A 24,005-nucleotide genomic window follows, 5' to 3' on the forward strand; every position below is an offset into this window, starting at 1 on the left:
AGATATTTTAAAAGTCAAATATGTGGTACAGACAATGCAATGAGGTCAGAGTGGAAAAAGGCCAAAAAAAGGTGATCTATCTATATATCTATGTCTATATCAGGGAAGCCCGTGTATTAATTATATCAGTATCTTTATTTAAATCTACATAAATCTACTGTAAGGCAGGCACCACTAAGATATGTGCTCAGGACTGTTAGTGAAGTGCTGCAGGGATGGTAAGGAGTAGTAAAACAGTCTGTTTGTGTTACATATGAACAGCAGGGTAGTTAGTGAAATTCTCCTTTAAGTCCTTCACTTTCTTCATTTAAATGGGAAGAAAGATCATTGTGTGACAGGATGGGGAGACTGCAGAGAGAATAAAGTGTGAAATAATGGTTTAGAAGAGTGGGAAAGAATGAACCAGGAAGGTATAGTATGACTGTCTGGCAGAATTAGAGAGCCACTTGAGGTTCATGGTCATGGATTTCAAATGAGCTCAGTCAGAAGGGTTTTTAAATTTTTCTGCAGCCATATTTAGCTCTTCATAACTCTTCTCAAAATGCAGACACAGTATAAACGAAGACACAGAAACAGAAGAAATGAATGTATAAACGGTATATTCTGACTTATGGCTCTATCTGTATCTACTCCACTGATGACCCCTGAATCTCCATGTCTAGGGCCACTGAAATCTGCTCATACAGAGATCTCGAGGTGCTCTCACAGTCAGAGCTCTTAGAGGAAGGAATCTGGGTAGAAAGAGAACATGTGCTTAATACTGCTCACGAGAAAGGCATTCTACTGTGTGTTTTACATTATGCTATCTCACTTGACTCTAATAACCAACTTCATTTAACAGAAAACGGAAATTTCCAAAGATTAATATCAGGTGAAAATGGGACTAAACCACAAGTTTGTATGACTATCTATCACAGTACTTAACTCTTCTTTTTATAAATATGGTGATGGGGGTTAAGAGACATTAAATGATTTGACCAAAGTCAAACTATTTTCTAATGGTGCAGGGGGTATCTCCCAGATAAATGCTCTTTGAGCATCACCACTGCTAAATTATTTTACACTTCCTACTCTGTTATCTCTATGTTCAATCTGTAACTAAGTTAGGTTGATTTTTTCCTGCAATTTTTTTCTGATATCTATTGTCTGCTATCTACTTTCTTTCCTTTTGCTTTATTATTATTAATTTGGGCCCTCATCAATGATGCATAATTACCCTAACAGCCTCCAAATATCCCTCCTCAACCCATTTACATATAAGCTAGTCACTTTTTTCCTCTGAAGCACTTACATATATAAATTATAAATAATAAAATTCCATAGTACAGAACTGTGTAGATTAAATAAATTCACTTCTCATGCAAAATAATTATCAATAAGATCAATAATTATAGACTGTAGAATCCTACAGTAAAATGGAAAGCTATTATTATCAAGATTTTTGAGGGCAGATACTACAACTTAGATTTATTTTACCTTGGCTCTAGGTATATGCTATAAGCTCACATACATACTTAGCTGGCTGATATCTTGCCCATCTTCCATACTCCTACTAACATTATCTAACAGACCAATCTGATCAGGTACATCTCCTTTATGATAAAGCCTGAACACCAAAGCTATGGTTTAATTAAGCATGGTTTTATTTAATTATAGAGTGCATAGTACGATGAAGTCCTAAGTAGAGATGCTCCTGATGAAAAACCCTATGTTCGGCCACAGAAAGTCTCTAACGTCATACTATCCTTTCTATGATTCTCAGACTGGTGAATTTCTATTCATCACCCATCAAAATGCAGCCAAAATGTCATCACTTTGGTAAAGTCTTCCTGACTCTCTCCTCTGCTTGCCTGAGTCTCAAGACCCCATAAATTTAATCAACCATTTTCACGATAGCATTCATTCCTTAGTTCTATAATTATTTAGATGACTGTATCTCTCCACTCCAAGTTTATGAAAAAATATACTTCTAGGCAACTAAAGATTTAATGAGAAGGGACTTCCCTGGTGGTCCAATGACTAAGACTCTACACTCCCAATGTAGGGGGCCTGGATTCAATCCCTGGTCAAGGAGCTAGATCCTGTGTGATGCAACTAAGACCTGGTACAGTCAAATAAATAAATAAGTAAAAATAGATGTTAAAAAAGAGAGTTAATGAGAGGAAAGATCAAACCAGTCAATCCTAAAGGAAATCAACCCTGAATATTCATTTGGAAGGACTGATGCTGAAGCTCCAATACTTTGACCACCTGATGCAAAGGGCTGACTCATTAGAAAAGATCCTGATGCCTGGAAAGACTGAAGGCAGGAGGAGAAGGGGACGACAGAGGATGAGATGGTTGGATGGTATGTTAAACTCAATTGATGTGAGTTTGAGCAAGCTCTGGGAGATGGTGAAGGACAGAGAAACCTGGTGCCTGCAGTTCAGGGGGTTGCAAACAGTCGGACATGACTGAGCAACAACTACTTATTATGGGGGACAAGCAGATATTGTGTGTCTCCTTACACGATGTAATAGGAAGAACAAAGCACCAGTTATATGCCAAAGAATTGAACCAGAATCTAAGCAGGACTCTAACTACCAGTCTACAGAAAACATAGGGTCATGTAATGAGACACTAAGAGGATGTAATTGTCCAAATCTAAAATGTGGGAAAATCAACAGGATAAAATACCTTGATCTCTTTAACAAATAAACAGCATGTAATCTGTGTGTATATGTATGTGTGTTTGGATGTATACAGCAACTGTTACAATTAAGCAACTCAGGAGACCAAATGGAGTGTATAAAATACATGTTTAATGAAAAGGTGAATGAATGAATGAATGAATGCTAATTAGAGAGAAAAGACTCATCATTATAAGTGATGAATTATTCAATTTTGTACTTTGAAAAGCAGGGCCAGATGTGGAAAAGGATGCAAAAGTGTAATAATTTTATATGTGAATTAGTGAAATATTTATGTTTCTATCATGGTCACACAGAAAATTTTCTGAAACATTTTAATGTTTGGGTTTTAATTTATATTTGGATATTCCTTAAGATTTTGAGTAAAGAGAAAAATAAAAACAAATCATTATGGGTCAAATATTAACCATTATTTTTCTGTCAGAGATGAGATACAGTTGGTTTGTATTAGAGCTGCCCATCAAACTTTTCTGTGATGATAGAAATGTTACATATCTGTGCTGTCTAAAACTATAGTCAGTAAGCATATATGACTATGGGGTGCTTGAAATGTGGCTAGTGTGACTAAAGAACTGAATTTTAAAGTTTTAAAAGTTTATGTGATTTAAATCTAAATAGCCACAGCTGGCCACCATCAGAGAACACAGTTCTACATGAATATAGTTTTCTTTTCTACCTGCAATATTTTCCTCCTTCCTTTGAAAGTGATAGTAGAAGTTGCTCAGTCATATCCGACTCTTTGAGACCCCCATAGACTACAGAGTCTATGGAATTCTCCAGGCCAGAATATTGGAGTGCGTAGCCTTTCCCTTCTCTAGGGGTTCTTCCCAGCCCAGGGATCGAACCCAGGTCTCCCACATTGCAGGCAAATTCTTTACCAGCTGAGCCACAAGGGAAGCCCAAGAATACTGGAGTGGATAGCCTGTCACTTCTCCACCAGATCTTCCCAACCCAGGATTCGAACTGGGGTCTCCTGCATCGCAAACAGATGCTTTACTAACTGAGCTATCAGGGAAGCCCCCACTTCCTTTCGACCTAATTAAATTAAATTATGTCCAACTCTTGGCCAACCCATGGACCGTAGGCCACCAGGCCAGGCTCCTCTGTTCACAGAATTCTCCAACCAATACTGGAGTAGATTGCCATTCCCTTCTCCAGGGTATCTTCCTGGCTGAGGGATCAAACCTAGGTTTCCTGAATTGCAGGCAAATTCTTTACCATCTGAGCCACCAGGGAAGCCCTGAATTACCACATCCCCCATTATAAGATCTTGAAGCACAATGTACCTTTCCTTTCATACATGTATTACAATTGCAATTTTACCTTGATTTTTATGATTATTTCATTAACTTCTGTCTCTCCAACCTGACTCTCTAGGAACAAGTTTACAATGTTCACCACTGTACTGCTGCTACTGCATTGACAAGCAAATATTTATCAAGTAAATGTTACTACTAGATAACATTGTATAGTTGAGTTTTTGTGATATATGAAGGCTTTACATTTCTCCTAGTTCCATGTGATTTGACCCAAAATTTAGATTGTCCTTTAACACGCATATATCTACAGAAGTATAGAGAACCATAAATCCCCAGGTACACATCACCCAACTGTAAGAATCAGTAACTTACTGACACCACTCCTGTTTTGCACGCACCCTTGCCCCTATCTTTATGCTTTGTGTTATTCTGAGGTAAATCCCAGATATCATTTTATCATATTATTATAATACATTTCAGTACATGTTTCTAAAAGACAAGAACCCTAATTTTATAAACGCAGCAACATTTACATATAAGCAACCATTATCATAACTGAAACAAGAATCACCATTTATCCAGTCAGGGTTCAAATTTCCTCACCTGGCTGAAGTTGTTTTTCTTTTAAACACTTGAAGAAACTGAGTTATTATGCTTAGGGTCTCTCACGTCATGAATCTGGTTGACTTGAATCTCCATGGTACTGATTAACAGAACTTTGTTCCATATTTCCTAAAAACTTGCAGCTGGATCTAGAGATGTGATTTGATTCAGTTTCAATTTTGATAGAAGGATACTCCATAAGCGGTGTTGTTAATATCCTCTAAGAGGTACCTAATGCCTGCTTATCTATTTCTATGGGATGTTAGCAGCTATCAATGATCACTGTCAGATTATTTCCTTCAGAGTTTGCAAAATAATGAAACTCTAATCATTCTTTCATTTATTAGCTGGAATCCTTCCTCAGGGAAAAACTCGTAAATCAAAGTTCATATGTGCAGAGCAGGTTACATTCTCCATGCCTTCAAATATTTAGTTGGGTGGCTAATTCTCTAGGTGCGATCAGTAATTTTTTTAGTATCATTATTACAAAGAGATTTTTAATCAGTTTGATGAGCTTCAATATTACAATTGTTATTATTACTAGTGTTCAAACTCTTCCCTTCTTTGGACAACAGGAGTCTCTTCAAATTAGCCCCTAAGTTCTTTTGAAATCACTCACTTATCTGCAGTAGCCTTCTTGTTTTAACATAATGTCCAGTCTCATCACTGTATTTCCTGCCCCAGGATTGGAATCAGATATTTCTCCTACTGCTAATGGTATTTAGACCACAACTTGGGCCCCAGGCATGCTTAATTTCTACTAGGTTGATCGCTGTCTACAGGCCTTTTGAGTAGGTACAGATGAGAAGTAACATACCCTCTTCCCACTTTTTTTTTCCCAAGAGAAAACGTAACTAATTCTTACTATTATTTATAATTCAAACTTAAGATTACAGGATTTTCCCATCAAAATTACAGCTGGCTTCTTATTAAAAACTGACAAGGTGATCCTAAAATTCATATGGAAATGCAAGGGACCCAGAATAGCTAAAATAACTTTGCAGAAGAAGAAAGCAAAATTTATCAATACTATAATGCAATAGTTACAAATAGGTTGTAAGACTAGACATATATAGATCAATGGAATAGAACTGAGAGTCCAGAAACACACTCACATATATAGTCAATTGATTTGACATGAGAGCATGCCAAGACTATCAATGGAAAAAAGTTTTTTCAACAGTGCTGGATGGCTCACATGTGGAAGAATGATGCTGAGTCCCTACTTCACATCATACACAAAAAGTAACTCAAAATGGATCAAAGGCAAATATAGGTCTTAAAGGTATAAAACTCTTGGAAAAAACACAGGAATAAATCTTGGAGACTTTGATTTAGTACAGTCTTCCTAGATAAGACAATGCATACAAAAAAATAAACTGGAGTTCATCAAAAGTAAAAACTTGCATGCTTCAAAGGTCATTATATCTAGTATGTGAAAAGACCACCTACAGACTGGGAGAAAATATTTGCAAACCATATATTTGATAAGGGACTTGTATGTAGAATACATAAAGAAATCTTACAATTCAATATAAAAAGATGACACAAGGACTTTCCCGGCAGTTCAGTGGTTAAGACTTGTACTTCCACTGCAGGAGGCACAGGTTTGATTCCTGGTCAGGGAACTAAGATCCCGCAGGCCGCAACTAATGGTTCTGCATGCCTCAACTAAGACCAGGCACAGCCAAAACAAATAAAATTTTTCAAAAATGTGCAAAGGATCTAAACAGACATTCCTCCAAAAATACGCAAATAGCCAATAAGCATATGAAAATATGCTCAACATCATTAGCTAAGGAAACACAAATCAAAACCACAATGAGATTCTACCTCACACACACTGGGAGGACTATAATCAAATAGACAGATAATAAGTGTTGACAAGAAACTGGAACTGTCATATGGTGCTGGCTGAAATGTAAAATGGTGACTCTGTTTTAGGAAAACAATACAGCAGTTCCCCAAAATGGTGAGAAGAGAGTTACCATTTAACCAGCAATTCTGCTGGTACACAAGTTATGTTCAAGGCAGCATTATTCAAAATAGTTAAAAAGTGGAAACAACCCCAAATGTCCATTAACTGATAAATGAATAAATAAAATATGGTATAGACAGAGGACGAGATGGTGGGATGGCATCACTGATTCAACGGATGTGAACTTGGGCAAACTCCGGGACATGGTGAGGGACAGGGAAGCCTGGCGTGCTGCAGTCCATGGGGTTGCAAAGAGATGGACACAACTTGGTGACTGAACAACAACAACAACAACACATATACTTCGGGACATCAGCTGGCAATAAAAAGGAATGAAATACTGACCCTGAAGACACTACATTAAGTGAAAGAAGGGAGTCACACAGACCACACATTATATGATTCCATTCATAGGAAATGTCCAGAACAGGTAAATCTATATACAGAGAAAGAAGACTAATGGCTACATAGATTTGGAAGGGCCTGGGAGGGGGAGAAGGAATGACAGCTGTTTGGTACAGGGTTTTTTGGGGGATAAAGAGAAGGTTCTAAAATTGATTATGGTGATTGATGGTTACCTAACTGTAAATGTACTGAAAAGCACTGAATTGTGCACTTTGAATAGGTGAATCATATTTCAACAAGGCTATTTTTAATAAAGAATTTTAGATAAATGGCTATTTTTATCCACATACATACAGAGATTACAGTCTTTTACCTAATTCTTTTGATTTAATGTTTGAATCTCTTTTATAATGAAAATTTTGGTTCCTGATAACATTAATTATTACTTGTTTTTTCTATCTGTATCTAAATAGATTATCTGAATAACAATATTAATAAAAACAGTGAAATTTTTTCAGTTCTTCTTATTTCTAAGCTGTATCCCACCCATGAAGCACAGTCAAAATTGTGCAGTATAAAGTTATTTGATAAATATCCTGAGTGTCTAAGTCATCAATTTATACACATAGTAGGTCTGTTGGTTTCATTAGTTATTTTTTTTCAGGGATCGCCTTTTCCCCTTCATTTCAATTTAATCTTGTTTTATAATTATAAAAATATTTAAATGGTTACAATGTCAAAACAAGGTATATTCAGAGAAATCTAGCTTCTATCCTTATTCCTTCTAATCTGTTTTTTTTTCTATTGGAAATCGTTTTATCTATTTCATGGTTTATTCTTTCATTTAAAAACATATTATAAGCAAATACATAAACAAATTGTAACCAAATACATGTGATAGCATAGTATATACATTTGATATTGCCTTTTTACAAAAACATTATATCCTGAATATCACTATCATACAGAGAAGTATCCATTCCAATAACTGTAAAAATGCAAAAAACCCCTTTCAAATAATAGCAATAGGACAGATGGACACACTACGGTTTTCATTCTATGAAAAGAAAAATTCCCTCCTTTTTTCAGCTGCATAGCACTTCATTATGTAAGCCCGGATAGCCAACATATGGATGTACCATATAATTTATTCACCCAGTGCACCAACAGACGTATTGGTTGAATTCAGTATTTTGATATTATTCCAACATATATCTTTGGGATGATTTTCTAGAAGTTTACCTTTGGGATAATTTTTTATAAGTGGGAGTGCTGAGTTAAAGAGCAAACCCATGGGTAATTTTCCCTAATACTGGCAAAATCCTCTCCATGGAAGTTGTTCCATTTTGCATTCCCACAGGCAATGCATGAGAGTGCCCATTTCTCTGCAGCTCAAAGAACAGAAAACACTGTGAAACGTTGGATTTTTGCCAATGTGATAGGGGAATAATGGTAGTTATTAATACCATATAATTTTAATTTCTCTTAATGAGTTAAACATCTTTTCATAAAGTGTAAGAGCCAGTTGTATTTGTTTTTCTGCTGATACCTCTAGTTCATTTTTCTATAGAGTTGTTGGTATTCTCTCTCTTAAAAGTTCTTTATACTTTAGGGACAATAATAAGCAGCAAGTCTTTTATCCAACTTTTCTTTTATTTTACTTTGTTCATTGTTTTTTTCTGCTCCCAATTTTTCTTGTAAGTTATGTAATCATATTGCTTTTGGATTTTGAATCTTAAGAAAAAGTTCACCATTTCTAGGATATGGATGAATCATTCATGTTTCCTTCTATTATTTATATAGATTCACTTTTTTGATTTATTTGAAATTTATCTTAGTGTATGAGGTGAAGAATGCAATATTTTTTGACTGGTACTAATATACTGGAGTAAGGCTGGTACTTTGCTGGCTTTATAGTCTGTGCATATGTATTTATTTGCCCATTTGGTCTAGGAAAAAAAGTCAAGAATTGCTCTAAGGCTAGGGAATTTTATATTCTGTGTTAGAAAATAAAAAGCTCCATTTTCACAGAAAGAAGATCATACTATGACCTTCAGTATTACTGCTATTAAAAACTTTCAAAGGCTTCTGGCATTTTTGAAACTACTGGTATAAACTACATCATACTTTCTTACTGACTGTGTCAGGTAAGATAAACCAAAGATAACTAATTCCTGGATTAAAGACACACTAATTAAAATTAAGGTTAAAAAGTGAAAACTAAGATTGAACAGGAGCCTCACATAGGATAATTGCTCAATGTCTTTTTAGGTGAAATTTCATCAATGATTTTGTGGCCAGTTCTTGTTGCCTTGGGAAAAAAAGAATTGCAAAGCTTTCAAGGTTCAATTCTGAAAATGTATTAGCAATATTACCCATTATTATTAATGTTAGCAATTTTTTAACTAATCCTTCCTCAAACTGACATTATGCGATAAATGGATACTGGTATTTTTGTTAAGGGGACGACTGACTGAAACTGCCCACCCTGGCCAGGTGAGACAGCAGCCACTTGCATTACTAACAGGAGGTCCTGGTAAGGTGGGACTAACAAGCTACCATGCACCGGAAGAATTCCAGAAAGGTCAAAAGGAGAGAGAAAACGCCAGTGCGTATGTCCTACCAACCTCCCAGAATCCTCCTCCCTGGAATCCATCTTGACTGAGCAATGCATGCACCATCAGGAACGAACCTGAGTCACAGTGATTGGCCAGACACAGTCCGGACACTAACCTCATCACCGTAAAACCTGAGACTATGAGCCAGGTGGCAGAGTAGTTCTCCTGGGTTCCCTTATCCTCCTGCTCTCCACCTGGGTGCCCCTTCCCAATAAAGTCTCCTGCTTTGTCAGCACATGCATTTCTTTAGACAGTTCATTTCCAAATATTAGACAAGAGCCCACTTATGGGCCCTGGAAGGAGTCTCCCTTTCTGCAACATCTTCATCAAAAAATTTAACTCTCAATCAATAAAACAATCAGTACTTATACCAAATAGAAACTAATACAACAGCTATTTTGCTATCAAGAGGAAAATGTAAAATATTGGAAATAATTCAAGTTAGATATTATTTAAATGCATGTCTGTTCTGTGATAAATTCTGAAGGAATTTTTTAGAAGGATCCAAATTTCTAAATGAGAAAAACAGAAGAGATTGTAAATGTCATGTCTTTAATACAATAAAGTCTCACTCTTTCACTTTAACCACTCAAGCCTATAAAGATTATTATTCAATAAATGCCTTTTTTCTGATCTATAACAGAGTCAGGAAAGGAACAGATGATAAAACATCAATGGATCTCTATAGTTTTATTTTGCCTACTGGGTCCAACCTTCTCATTAAGAAAGGCTTTTAATTTCAACTTGATCACAAAAATAAAAAGGTGGTCTGAACTTCAGCACTGAAAATCTCCTTCTTTCAGGCAGTGATGTTAATGAGCTGGGAAATATGCAGGAAGAGAAGCAACAGTTAGAACCAGACATAAAACAACAGATTGGATCAAAACTGGGAAAGGAGTACATCAAGGCTGTATATTGTCACCCTGCTTATTTAACTTATATGCAGAGTACATCATGTGACATGCCAGACTGGATGACTCACAAGCTGGAATCAAGATTGCCGGGAGACATCAATAACCTCAGATATGTAGATGATACCACTCTAATGACAGAAAGCAAAGAGGAACTAAAGAGCCTCTTGATGAAGGTGAAAGAGGAAAGTAAAAAAGCTAGCTTAAAACTCAACATTCAAAAAACTAAGATCATGGCACCTGGTCCCATCACTTCATGGCAAATAGATTGGGAAAAAGTAGAAAAAGTAGAAACAGTGAGACTTTATTTTCTTGGGCTCCCAAATCACTGTGGATGGTGACTGTACCCATGAAATTGAAAGGCGCTTGCTTCTTGGAAGAAAAACTATGGCAAACCTAGACAGCATATTAAAAGGCAGAGACATTCCTTTCAAAGCTATGGTTTTTCCAGTAATCATGTACGGATGTGAGAGTTGGACCATAAAGAAGGCTGAGCGCTAAAGAATTGGTACTTTTAAACTGTGGTGTTGGAGAAGACTCTTGAGAGTCCCTTGGGCAGCAAGAAGATCAAACCAGTCAATCCTAAAGGAAATAAACCCTGAATATTCATTGGAAGGACTGATGCTGAAGCCCCTGATGGTGGCTTTGGCCACCTGATGTGAAGAGCCTACTCATTCGGAAATATGCTGGGAAAGACTGAAGGCAAGAGGAGAAGGGGGCGATAAAGGATGAGACAGTTGGATGGCATCACCGCCACACTGAACATGACCGTGAGCAACCTCGGAAGATAGTGGATGACAGGCAAGACTTGTGTGCTACAGTCCCTGAGGTCACAAGGAGTTGGACATGACTTAATGACTGAAAGACAAAGGCAGGAAGAGAGATGGCAAAAGTCCTAGACTGCATATAATTCACCTCTGGCTGTGGAAAAACCACCTTTTAGTGGAAGCTAAAGTTCAGAATCTGTGACTGGAACAAAGTTTCACAGCTTGTTAATGGCAAAGCCAAGATCAGGCTCCAGGTCTTCTGACTCTGAGTCAAATGTTCTTTTTAGTATACCATTCAATTGGCCAGAGTAGACAGCAGGAAAATAATGTGAAGCGGGCTCAATGTAAGTACGTATATGCTTAGAAGTTAAATTTAGTTTTAAACATTCAATTCCATTCTATTATTTAAATTATTGAGAAATCACAATATGAAAAAGTTCAATGCTTTTCACCTCTGCCTAATATATTCTTTTTCTCTACCTCTTAATCTTGGGAGATAGTTTTCTAATAGACAATTATTACCTTACTGCATACAAAAACTGTCCATCAAACCAAGATTCTATAAACATTACTTACAGGTAGGAGATGAAAAGGATAATTATACTATAGGATCCACCTTAAATATACTGAACATTTCATCAGTTCAGTTCAGTTGCTCAGTCGTGTCTGACTCTTTTCGACTCCATGGACTGCAGCACACTAAGCCTCCCTGTCCATCACCAACTCCTGGAGTCTACTCTCAAACTCATGTCCATTGAGTCGGTGATGCCATCCAATCACCTCATCCTCTGTTGTCGTCCTCCTCCCGCCTTCAATCTTTCCCAACATCAGGGTCTTTTCAAATGAGTCAGTTCATCGTTATCAGGTGGCCAAAGTATTGGAGTTTCAGCTTCAGCATCAGTCCTCCCAGTGAATATTCAGGACTGATCTCCTTTAGGATGGACTGGTTGGATCTCCTTGCAGTCCAAGGGACTCTCAAGAGTCTTCTCCAACACCACAATTCAAAAGCATCAATTCTTCGGCTTACTGCCAAAGAACACTTCATAACCACATTTAATTAACTTACATAATTTCAAATGAGAAGACTAAAGCTAAGGTCAAATTAAAGTTTACAAAGTACCTACTATGGATCAGGAACTGGTGCTAGAGTCAAAGGACATGAAATCAAAGTCAAAAACATGTACTTCTAGCCTTCAGGACGAAGCTCATTTAGGCTGTGAAAAGTGAAAGTGAAAGTGAAGTAGCTCAGTCGTGTCCGACTCTTTTCGACCCCTGTGGACCGTAGCCTACCAGGCTCCTCTGTCCATGGGATTCTCCAGGCAAGGATACTGGAGTGGGTTGCCATTTCCTTCTCCAGGGATCTTCCCAACCCAGGGATCGAACCCAGGTCTCTCGCATTGCAGGCAGACGCTTTACCATCTTAGCCACCAGGGAAGTTGCGAAGAGTAGGACATGACTGAGAGAATTAAAGTCCAAGACTAAAACCCGTGGGGGATGCTTGAAGATACCACAGAGTCATACGGAGCGAACTACAGTGATGGTGGTCCTGTTACTGCTGCTCCGTCCAAGTTACGAGTCAGAAGAAATAGGGCCAGACCTCACTTGAATAAAAAAGTTAGGTCTCAGTAGCCTCCTACACAATTATTCAATATTTTTTATGAAAATAAGGCTTCAATGAGTTTTTCTACAGTATAATACAAAGATCTAAACTCAAAAAAATTATTTTAAAGTTTCTTAAATCACTGAGGACACAAATTACATTGAGAAATGCTAACTATAGTTTTATGAATTCTCTATGGTAAGATTAATAGTATTTCAATTATATAGTACTTATTCTACCTCAAAATAATTTGAGAGAATCTAGATCTCAAATTACTTGTTTGAAATGAAGGGTCCACATCTATCCCAAGTTTCTCTTTCCTCACTTTGGGAGACTGCTCCTAGGAAAAGGAGACAGGTACCTTTCCATGACAGCCAGACACTCCTTTCTCCAGGTAAATCGACTGCCTCGCCGTAGTCGGAAGGTGCCAGACGTGGCTGAGACTGGGGGAGGCGTTTGTCTCCACTCCGGGTCCTCTATTGGAATGGGTGCTGGTCTCATACTTAGCGTAGCCCCTGAAAATAAACAAGATACTTTTTTGTAAATATCTTGTAATTTACTAAACCAGCATGAAAAATATATCGTGAAATCAACAACTGCCTTTTGCCCCTTCACTGGAACTTGCAGGCCCTATACATTGATACTTATATTTTAAAAAATTATTTGACCAAAATAAAAATCTCAGGAGATAAAAACTCTTCCTTAGGAAAAAAACCCATCATTAATTATTTTAAGTGTCATTTTTTTTTTCCAGCTAGTCATTTGTCTTTTATTTTTGTTTATGTCAACAAAGCTCAAAATCTATCTCTTCAGGGGAAAAAGGATATATGGTTTTTGGCCCAGTGACAACTTAGTCAAAGAATCTTCTGAAAAAATTTTCTTGAGATTCCTACTTGACAGTTTTAATCTTTCTGAACAATATACCCTACACATTCAGATCCTTTTGTTACTATTTAAGTCTTCAGGTTGCTGAGAAAATGGAGCCTTTTAAACAAAGTATGCAGGTAGGAGATGAATTTAAGATAACCCAAATTGTTGCTCCCTGGTGGCTCAGTCAGTAAAGAGTCTTCCTGCAATGTGGGAGACCTGTGTTCAGTCCCTGGGTCGGGGAGATTCTTCTTGCCTGGAGAATTCCATGGACAGAGGAGCCTGGTGGGCTACAGTCGAAGGGGTCACTAAGAGTCGGATGCGACTAAGCACCCTCACTTTCACTTTTCACTTTCATGCATTGGAGGAGGAAATGGCAACCCACTCCAGTGTTCTTGCCTGGAGAATCCCAGGGATGGCAGGGCCTGGTGGGCTGCCGTCTATGGGGTCGCACAGAGTCGGACACGACTGAAGTGACTTAGCAGCAGCAGCAATCCACAGGCAAATCCTATCAGTTTCATCTTCCAAATATATCCAGAATCAGGCCAATTTATATGATCTTCACTGCTCCCACTTTAGAGTAAGACAGCATCATCTCTCCTAAACACAAATTCCTTGGATAGGTTCCAAGAATGGCCCTTCACAGTAAGTCACACCTCCTGGTAATCATGCCTTTGAATCTGGGTAGGCCCTGGGACATGCTGAAAATGGAGACAGTTTGAGGCTAGGTCATAAGGGCTTCCCAGGTGTTGCTAGTGGTAAAGAACCCTCCTACCAATGCAGAAGATGCAAGAGACAGTGGGTTTGATCCCTAGGTAGGGAAGACCCCCTGGAGTAGGAAATGGCAATCTACTCCAGTATCTTGCCTGGGAAATTCCGTGGACAGAGGAGCCTGGTGGCTACAGTCCATGAGGCTGCAGAGAGCTGGACACGACTGAACTACACAGCACAGGTCTTAAGAAAATTTGCATTTCTGACTAGACTTCCTGGAATGCTGGTTCTTGGAGAAGTTGGCTGCCATATAAGAACCATGACTAACCTGAGACCACGCTGTTTTAAGGAAGCCAAAGCCAGCCATATGGAGTGAAAGAGGCCCAGTCTGCTCCCAGCTGCTCCTGTGAAATCCACCCAGGCACCAGACATTTGAGAAAAAAAGCCAATTTGGACACCCTAGCTGCAGCAGAAGCTATGCAGAGAGGACAGCTGACAGACTGAAGGCTCAAACATACAGTCCCAATATAGTTGTGTGGTAACCAGCTTCCAAGGTGGCTCCTGAGGAATCCCACCTCCTCATATTGACCTTGTTGTACCAAGATTAGTTTATGCGACCAACAACATGTCATGAAGTGATGGCATCCCACTTTTGGGGGGTTAGACTACAGAATACATTGTGGTGTCTGTGTTGTTATTCTGGCTCTTAGATCACTTGCTCAGGGGGAAACTAGTGGCCATGTAGTAAGAATACTCAGGACGCCAATGGTGAGGTCCATGTGACAGACCTGGCGTTTCTAGCCAATAGGCTGTAAGCAACTGGAGCCTGCAGGGACTCACAGGAGTGACCTTAGAAGAAGACTTGACTACAACCTCATAAGCAACTCCTGAATGCCCAATCCACAGAAATTGTGAGATAATCGATGCTTGATGTTTTCAGCTGCTAAACTGTGGGGTAATTTGTTACACAATAAGATAGAACTAATAGAAGACACCACAACCATCTCCAGTTATTTCCCCAATTTTCTCCAACACATTGAGTATTGTGTTACTAATCATTCACATTTATAAATTTGGCAGGCAAAAAACATTCTAATAAAAAGATTTCACTATTAGTAAGAATGAGCATCTATTCCTATTTTCTGACAATTATTTAATGTATTTTCTCTTGTGAACTTTTATCTTTTGTCCTTCTTTCAGGTTATTCCTCTCACTGGCATATAGATACAACACCAATTGCCAACCATATAGATTGCAACTGTTTTTTTCCAGTTTGTCTTTAGACTTCTTGTTTATGGTGTGCTTTGTGATCTTAATTTTTGTATAGTCAGATCTGTTCATCTGTTCCTTTATGGTCAATGTATCTTGTATTACTCAGAATATTTTTTTAGTTTTCACTTTTGTTTGCACTCTTAATATATACATGATCTCCTGTTACGTGTGATGTAAATATTTGACTTCTTCCTCAAATGGGCAAATATGTCACCTGCAGAAGATATTATAGACTGATAGCTTAAAAGGTGTGGCACAGTCTGGCCTTTTGCCATAGTTTAAATAAAAGTTTTACTGGCACACATCCACACTTCGTCACTTACATATTGCCTCTTTTTTTGGTACTCTAATGGCAGAACTGAGTAGCTGTGACAGAGACCACACAGCTTGCAGAGCCTAAACTATTTACTATCTGCCCTTTACAGGGAGAGTTTGCTGATCCCTGATTTAAAAAATTCCTGGCCCACACACTATGAAACTCTAAATTGAAACCTTTCTTTAGATAGCTCAAGAAAGAGGGCTCTGTTCTGCTAAAATAACTTGGCAATTAGATCTGGGCCCAACTCAAAATTAACAAAGTTTAGGTGTAAAAAGGGAATTATGGGGCTAGAGAGTTTCAGAATCCTTGTTTTGGTATTCTTCTGAATGCAAGCAGAATTTACAGTATAACGAGGGCTCTGGAGTCTAAGTTAGAATATACAGACTTTATTCTACAGCCACGATTCTACAGTCCAAAACAGAGCCAAACTTGTTACTATGGCTTATTAAGACAGAAGATCTGGGTGAGGCAGCAGGGCCCCATCCAAGGTCTGCTCTGGTAAAAGGATATAGAACTTCAGGGCTTCAGTGGGTGGAGGACAAGAAATAGGTCAGTGAGTTGCAACTAGTATGCCGTATCTGTAACTATGGCATGCTTTCTTAGAGTGATAAATGGGTACAAAGAAAACAAAGACTCTTAACCAAATCATGAAATGGAATAAGCCAAGTGACAATAATGGTTCTTTCCTGATATTAAGGTTGATTGGTAATGTAACTATACTTCTTCATAATATTCTCTATTTTCCACGTTTTCTAGAAAAAGGAAACTTAGATGAAATAAAATTGGTCAGGAAGGAAAAGGAAAGGGGAGAAAGGGAAGGAGGAAGAGAAGAGAGTGAAGTAAGAAGTGGCCTGGTTACATTAAAAGAATTCAAGGATATTTATGCACAGAAGGTAGAAACTGAATGATTTCAAACTTACAAACTTAATTTGAAACATAATATTATTATATTACTCTTGAGGGTTTCTTCTTGCTCCTTTTCTTTTGTCAATGTAGTAGTATTTTAAAACAGCACAAGAAGCATCCTGGAAATATTACAATAAACACAAACAATAAACAATAAACAAATAGAAACATGTTCCTCTTGCTTTGGTTGAAACGGATGGAGAACAATGAATAACCCAAGAAAGCGTTCAAAATTATTGACTTTCAGAGAAAAATACAAAGATAGTGGGATGCAGGAACAATGTATACAAGAAGTAAACACAGGCACTCTGTGTTGGCTAAGGAAGCCACTATTTTTTCCCTATAGGAAGTGTGTTACCTGTGCTCTCTTCAGAAACTTTCTCCACATTATATCTGGGCCCCCATTAAGACAAAATTTTGTTAAGAAAATGCACATACCATCCCTGATACAAAGACTGACACTTTTAGTTTGTTTTTTTTAATGCTTACATTTAGAGGGGAAGAAAGGTACCTTTTCATTGTATGATTTTCCTTAATTTTGCATTTTCCCTCAAAACATATGCAAAATTTGCAACACAAAATTCTGCAGATTTATCTAGCAAATCTAAACCTAAGAGAAAGAGAGAGAGAGAAAAAAAAAACAATTCTTCCTAAACTGCTGATAGATTTTTAACATTTTGGTAACTGTTGTCTTTGCATATATAATTATTTTCTTGCTTCTCGGAATTACTTTTGGGTGAGCCTTTGCCAATCAGCTAATAAAACAATGACAACAAGCACGATATCACTACTCCATTCACAGATACTAGCTTCTCTATAAGTAATTCTTCATCTTCCCCACTGTCACACACATGATCTCCCTGAGGCTCTGAAACTCTGCAACAGCGAAAGGAGGAGGCATTACCTCTGATCTCCAAATTTACTTCATGTGCTTGCTGCATAAACCTCTTGGCAAACTTTATTTAACTATTTAATTTAGAAATATGCAGAATCACAGCCATGAGCCAAGAAGAACTCATCAAGCCCTGTCTGCTGTACTAATGTTTAAATTAGACAAGCAAAAGGACTGCTGAGCTTAATTTAATTAAATAAAGGGGCTTTTGATGTCAACCATGCTAAATTTCATACTCACTGCTTTAAAAATAAGCATTTTCTTGTAAATGTTTTCGTAAGAAACAAGATAAAATGTATTTGATCAGCTTCCATCAGCCTATTTTATTCATATGTCTTGGCAGGGGTAGGGTTGTGCTGGGAAATTCTGATGATTGGTCTGTTTATCAGAGAACTACACTATATCTGTAGGATTATGAGTAAAAAATAAATATCCACTCTATTATTTTTCTATTATTATTATTACTAAAAGAGAGACTTAAAAAAAAAAAAAAAAAGAACTATTCAAATGGATCCAGAGTGAAGAGGTTGAAAAGAAAGAACTTCAATAAGGTATAGAGAGAGAAATGCTCTGAGCCCAGGAATAAAGGCACAGAATGTACAAATTTTTTTTTTTTGGTTGTTTTTCTAAATGCTTAAATTTAGAGGGAGGGGAAAAGGGGCACTTTTTCACTTAATTTTTCAGTTTTTTCTCAGAATATATGCAAAGGGATAATACCATTTACATTTCTTCTGATAAGTTATCTGTCCTAGACAGAGAAAAAATAAGAAATAAAAGATCAAGAAAAATCAGTGACATTGTATTTTCTAACTAACTGCCTCTCAAAATAGGTATGAACTATGTGGACCTAGGTTCTTCAGTTTTTTATATTTTGAAAGCTATAAACAGATAGATAATTTTCTTTTTTTTGCCTTTCTCCCTCCCTCTCTTCTCAATGTGTTTTTGGAATATATAACACAAGTACATGGTACAAAATTTAGAAAGACACAAAAAAGTTGCATAACTAACCTCTCTGCCACTCCTGGCCTCCTCTTCTTTCAGTTCCCCTCCACAGAGCCTTTCTTATCAATTCCTAATATACCTTCCCAGAGATGTTCCATGTTTATGGAACTACATATGTATGTGTATGTATCCCCCTATATAAACAGAAATATACTATGTCATTAGTAGCCTACATTACTCACTTACAAATTTGATATTACCACATATAAATTCAATTCCTGTAAAGTCACCTTTAAAAAATAGCTACATAGCCTCCACAGTATTCCATTCTACAAACATATCATCATTTATTTAACCACTTCTCGACTGAGATACATTTAGTTGGATTCTAATCACCTCTGCAATGACTTGCAAAGAAGATTCTGATGTAGTACAGGCAACTACTGACTACACAGTGGATAAGCTATTCTTAGATGCTAATGTAATTTTGGCTAATAGTTCCAAAGTGCCTATGAAACAAGAATACAATCCTTTAGCTAAAACCAAAGGTTATTTCAAGATCAAGGAAAGTGAATTTATCTAGAAAAAATTCTGTACCATATTAGTTCTTTTAATCAAGGTGAGAGTACAAAGAAAACCTTTTAAAAAGTTAAATTCCAACTGGTAATATCTAATTACTGTTGATGTAATAAAAATGACCAACTGATCATCACTAACTTATCCTTTTTTCTTCAGCTAACTTCAAATTACATCCTACAGAAAAGACTAGAAAGTTAGAACTCAGAACTAGAATGGATGTGTGTGTGTGTTAGTCACTTAGTCATGTCCGACTCTTTGCAACCCCATGGACTGTAGCTCGCCAGGCTCCTCTGTCCATGGGATTTTCCAGGCAAGAATACAGGAGTGGGTTTCCATCTCCAGGGGATCTTTCCAACCAAGGAATCGAACTCAAGTCTCCTGCATTGCAGGCTGATTCTTTACTCTTTGAGCCACCGGGGAAGCCACCAGAATGGATCTGATTCTCAAATGAAAAACAGGAAGCCTTTAAAAAGGGGACAGTGGGTAATGTAACTTCACTGAACAGCAAATACATATAATTAGAGGAACTTATTCTTAAAGGGTGGAGAAGGCAATGGCAACCACTCCAGTGTTCTTGCCTGGAGAATCCCAGGGACTCGGGAGCCTGGTAGGCTGCAGTCCACAGGGTCTCGAAGAGTTGGACACGACTGAAGCAACTTAGCAGCAGCAGCAGCAGTAGCATTCTTAAAGGGAGACTCTATATCCTTAAAAAAACCCCTGCTAATCAAGATTTGGATGAATGCTGTTAGCCCTTTCCCATTTTTCTTGTTGAAACTGAATTCCAATCGTCAAATTCCACAATTGACAGTGCTACCTTGATCAGCTACAACAATGCTGACCTGATAGTCTGCTTTCCGGTTTCTAGGGAATTCCTTTTCCTGGTATCCACGTTCCTGTCTGAGACTAAAGTCCAGCCCTGAAATCCAGTGTGGGAATTTACCTTTATCAGCCATGATTAGATTATATGTCAAACACTGATCTGAGTGCCAAACCTAAGAGACAAAAATCCCTTCTCTTACAGAGGCTGATTGCCTGACAGAGTTGACTAGTGTTTGTCCTCCAAATTCTTCACTGCTCTGCTATATATATTCTGCAACATGAACAATCCCTCTGATAGTCTCCCTGGTAGCCAACTGCCAGCATATGACCAGGTTTATGAAACCCCTGGACACAGGTCCTTATTTACCTTGCCTAAACCTTGCTATCACCCACTCCAGTGTTCTTGCCTTGAGAATCCCAGGGACGGGGGAGCCTGGTGGGCTGCCATCTATGGGGTCGCACAGAGTTGGACACGACTGTAGCGATTTAGCAGTAGCAGCAGCAACCCTCGCTATCATAGTGTAAGCTGCCGTATTCAACAGATCAAGTGCCATGTTTTTGTTCCTCTCCTGATTTGCAGTGCTGTGGATCATGGAAGATGCCAGCTCTTTGGGAAGACTGCTTAGAGCTCAGATTGAAGTGTGGCCTCAACATGAATCTTTAGACTACAGTGTCCTATATGGAAGCCACTAGCCACACCTTCCTGCTGAGCACGTGAAGTATGGCAGATGCTTCAAGTGTAAAATACACACTGGATTTCAAAGAAAAACAAAGAAAAGGAGAGAAAGAGAGGGAAAAAGGAAAGAAAAAGGAAGTACAGAAGGTGGGGGAGAGATCTTAGTAACCTTTTAAAGTGTTGATTAAATGTTGAAGTGATAACACAAACATAAATATATTATCAAAATTAATTCTAGCAATTTCTTATTTCTAAAATTTGGCTATTAGACAATTTAAAATTATATACATCATTTGCATTATATTTTTTTCTAAACTGTGCTGTTTTAGAATGTGTCACTAATGGCAGCAACAGCAAAGTCATTATTTTGAGAGGTTTGCCTGCCTATCTAGATGTTGTTAGAAAAATACCTAAAGATGAAAATTCCTCTTTATAGAAAAACTGCCAGCTAATAAATAGTGGAGGAGTGCTAGACTACATCATTACCATTTTACATTCCTCCATCAGAATAACTGATTCAGGTGAGCATCATCAATGGATGCTAAGACCATTGGCAAAATGGTTGTTACAAAAAAGGCAATTTATCCAGTGTCAAAATAACGCCCGAGAGATTATTTACAACCCGCAAAAACAGGATCTAGTGGCCACCAATTTAACAAATCATCAAACTTAGCAAATGAGGAGTGGTACAAACTGACTTTTACATGCCTCTTGACATGTGGTAACATGAGGTAAAATTACCTACAAAGCATTTGCCCTAATGTTTTATTGTGAAAATTTTCAAACATACAGCAATGATGAAAGAATTTTATAGTGATTATCTGTACCTATACCCCCTAATATTTTACTATACCTAGTTTATCACATAGTCATTTTATCCTCATGTGCTTCAAAGTTAATTAAGGCCATCAGTAAATGTCCTTCTTAAACGATGTATGAATTACTCTTGCCAAACAAATTGAAGCTGAATCTAACCAAGCTTCCAATCCTAACTTTCAGTTTAGGTGAAATACACAGGGTATAGAAAAACAAGTTAGTTCACACTAAGAGGAAAATGAAAAGCCCAGAATGTAGGACACTTTGTAAGATTAGATGGTTTAAAAAATTTATGCCATGAAAGAAAAATTTTAAGTGACTAGATTTCAGAGTCTAAAGAGACATAACAAATTCCAATTTGTCAGCCTAAATAACATTTAATTTTTAAAAAAGCTAATAAATCAAGGGTATGGGATTAACACATACAAGCTACTATACATAAAATATATAAGCAATAAGGATTTACTGTACAGCACAGGGAACTACAGTCGGTATCTTATAATAACCTGTAATGGAAAATAATCTGAAACATATCTAATTGAATCACTTTGCTATACACTTGAAACTTAACACAATATTGTAAACCAACTACACACCAATTAAAAATTAATCTTAAAAAAAGCTACAAAAAACATTCTCTCAACAACTAAAGAAATGTGAATATGGACTGGATATTAGCTGATATTAAGGAATTATAATTAATTTTCTTAGATGTGATAGTAGGGGCTGTGGTTAAGTAGTAGTATCCTTTTTTTAAGCAGACAAATGATAAAGACCCCATGGACAGAGGAGCTGGTAGGCTACAGTCCATGGGGTCACAAAGAGTCGGACATGACTGAGCGACTTCACTTTCACTTTTTCTTTTTTTCTTTAATACTAAAGAGAGAGAAAGAGTGTGTTTGTATATAACCATACATTTAAAAATTCTTTTATTTTATAGGTATAACACAAACACAGCAAATTGTGAACAATCACTGTATCTAAGAGGAGGGTAAACAGGTGTTAAGTGAGCTAGTTTTTCAACTTTTTTGTACATCTGTAACATTTCAGTATAGAAAATGGGGGGCTGGTTAGTTTAAAAAATTCATTGGGGAGAGTATGCTGTTCTCTTTTGTCTACCCAAGCCTTTCAAATAAAAAGTGATCTTTGAAAAACAAGTCTTACCACAGACACACACAAACAAACATGTCTCCATAACACTATTTCCACCTCAGAGCCAATGCTATTATTAGCTAAGAGTCTTCAATACACAATATTTGGATTGATAATTTAGTCTCCAAGCAAAGGCTTTAATGCTATAGTGTTACAGAAGAAGCTCAGTCACAAGGTTAAACTTGAGACTGACCTCACTGTGACCAGTCTTTGTAATGTGTAGACTGAAACAGTCTGTCAAAAACTTCAGATTTTACTTCATATACCACCTGTATCCTGCAATAGATCTTGCATATCCTGTTAACTTCTGACACAAAGGTTTCTGTGATCTTTTCCCTTAAGATTTCATTCTATTCGAAGCCCCAAAGTCAACAGGGCAGCTCACTCTAAAGTCCAAAAACACATTCATTACCCACAATTAGAATTAGAAACAGAAAATTATTAGCAGAAACCACTGGATATGGTATACTGTGAACAAAATAAAAATATTAAATTTATATTACTAAAACAAGATTTAGAAAAACACATAAAACTAGGTATGAAATATTGTATGTAGCTTTAGTTGAGGGCGGGGGGAAATGACCACTGACAATCATGACCATTCTTTCCAATTACTGTTAGAAATGTCATATAACCTAGAAACAGAGAGGCACCTTGGAGGAAGCGGTGAAGATGACTAGACAATGCTGAACACTGAACTAAAAACTAGTATAATAATCAGGGCTTAGATCTTATGGTTAAAGAGAGTTCTCTGGCATAAAGGAGCAACAGCAGTGTATGAAACTACCTTGGGGAAGACAAATCAGCACACGGATTCAATGAAGGAATTAATTATACTTGTCCTGTTTCAAAGGCAATTAAAAAAAGGAAAAATTTTTTTACCAGGGTTTGTCTTTTCAAGCTGATACCATCGGTAAAATGCTCTTTTCTTCTGTTCACTCAGGTCTGACCCCTGCTGCAATAACCAGTGAGAGATCCGGCTCTGGCTGATACCTATGGAGAAAGAGAAACAGCTGCTGTGGGTGCTGCAGTGACGGACGTTCACAAGGCATCTGCTGGCATTAGGTTACTGGGTACTTTACTCTCCTACTCTACAAGGAAGCTGCAACTTGAGCAAGGCTTTTAATATTGGGCTTCTTTGTAAAAGCTGGCTGCAAGGATAGATTCAGAAATGATCTATCAGAGGTCAAAGCATTTTATTTACCAAGACTTCAAAATGCTTTCTAAATTCATCTCTAAACCAGGTCCCGAATATGAGATAAAGTCAGAAGTTGATTCAATCT

At 37.4% G+C, this 24,005-nt stretch overlaps 1 protein-coding gene across 13 annotated transcripts in view; it reads right to left on the reverse strand.

Moving 5' to 3' along the window:
* HMBOX1 (homeobox containing 1) overlaps nt 1–24,005 on the reverse strand; it is a 192,620-nt gene that overhangs the window by 41,652 nt on the left and 126,963 nt on the right. For all 13 annotated transcript variants that reach the window (XM_027549023.1, XM_027549016.1, XM_027549017.1 and 10 more), the window contains 2 exons: nt 23,605–23,715; nt 13,133–13,286 (listed from right to left, as the gene is read on the reverse strand). In XM_027549023.1, coding sequence (XP_027404824.1) covers nt 13,133–13,286; nt 23,605–23,715 — 265 coding nt within the window. The remainder of the gene's footprint in view (nt 1–13,132; nt 13,287–23,604; nt 23,716–24,005) is intronic.

This window comes from Bos indicus x Bos taurus, chromosome 8, assembly GCF_003369695.1.
Source record: "Bos indicus x Bos taurus breed Angus x Brahman F1 hybrid chromosome 8, Bos_hybrid_MaternalHap_v2.0, whole genome shotgun sequence".
In the NCBI taxonomy this organism is placed as follows: domain Eukaryota; kingdom Metazoa; phylum Chordata; class Mammalia; order Artiodactyla; family Bovidae; genus Bos; species Bos indicus x Bos taurus.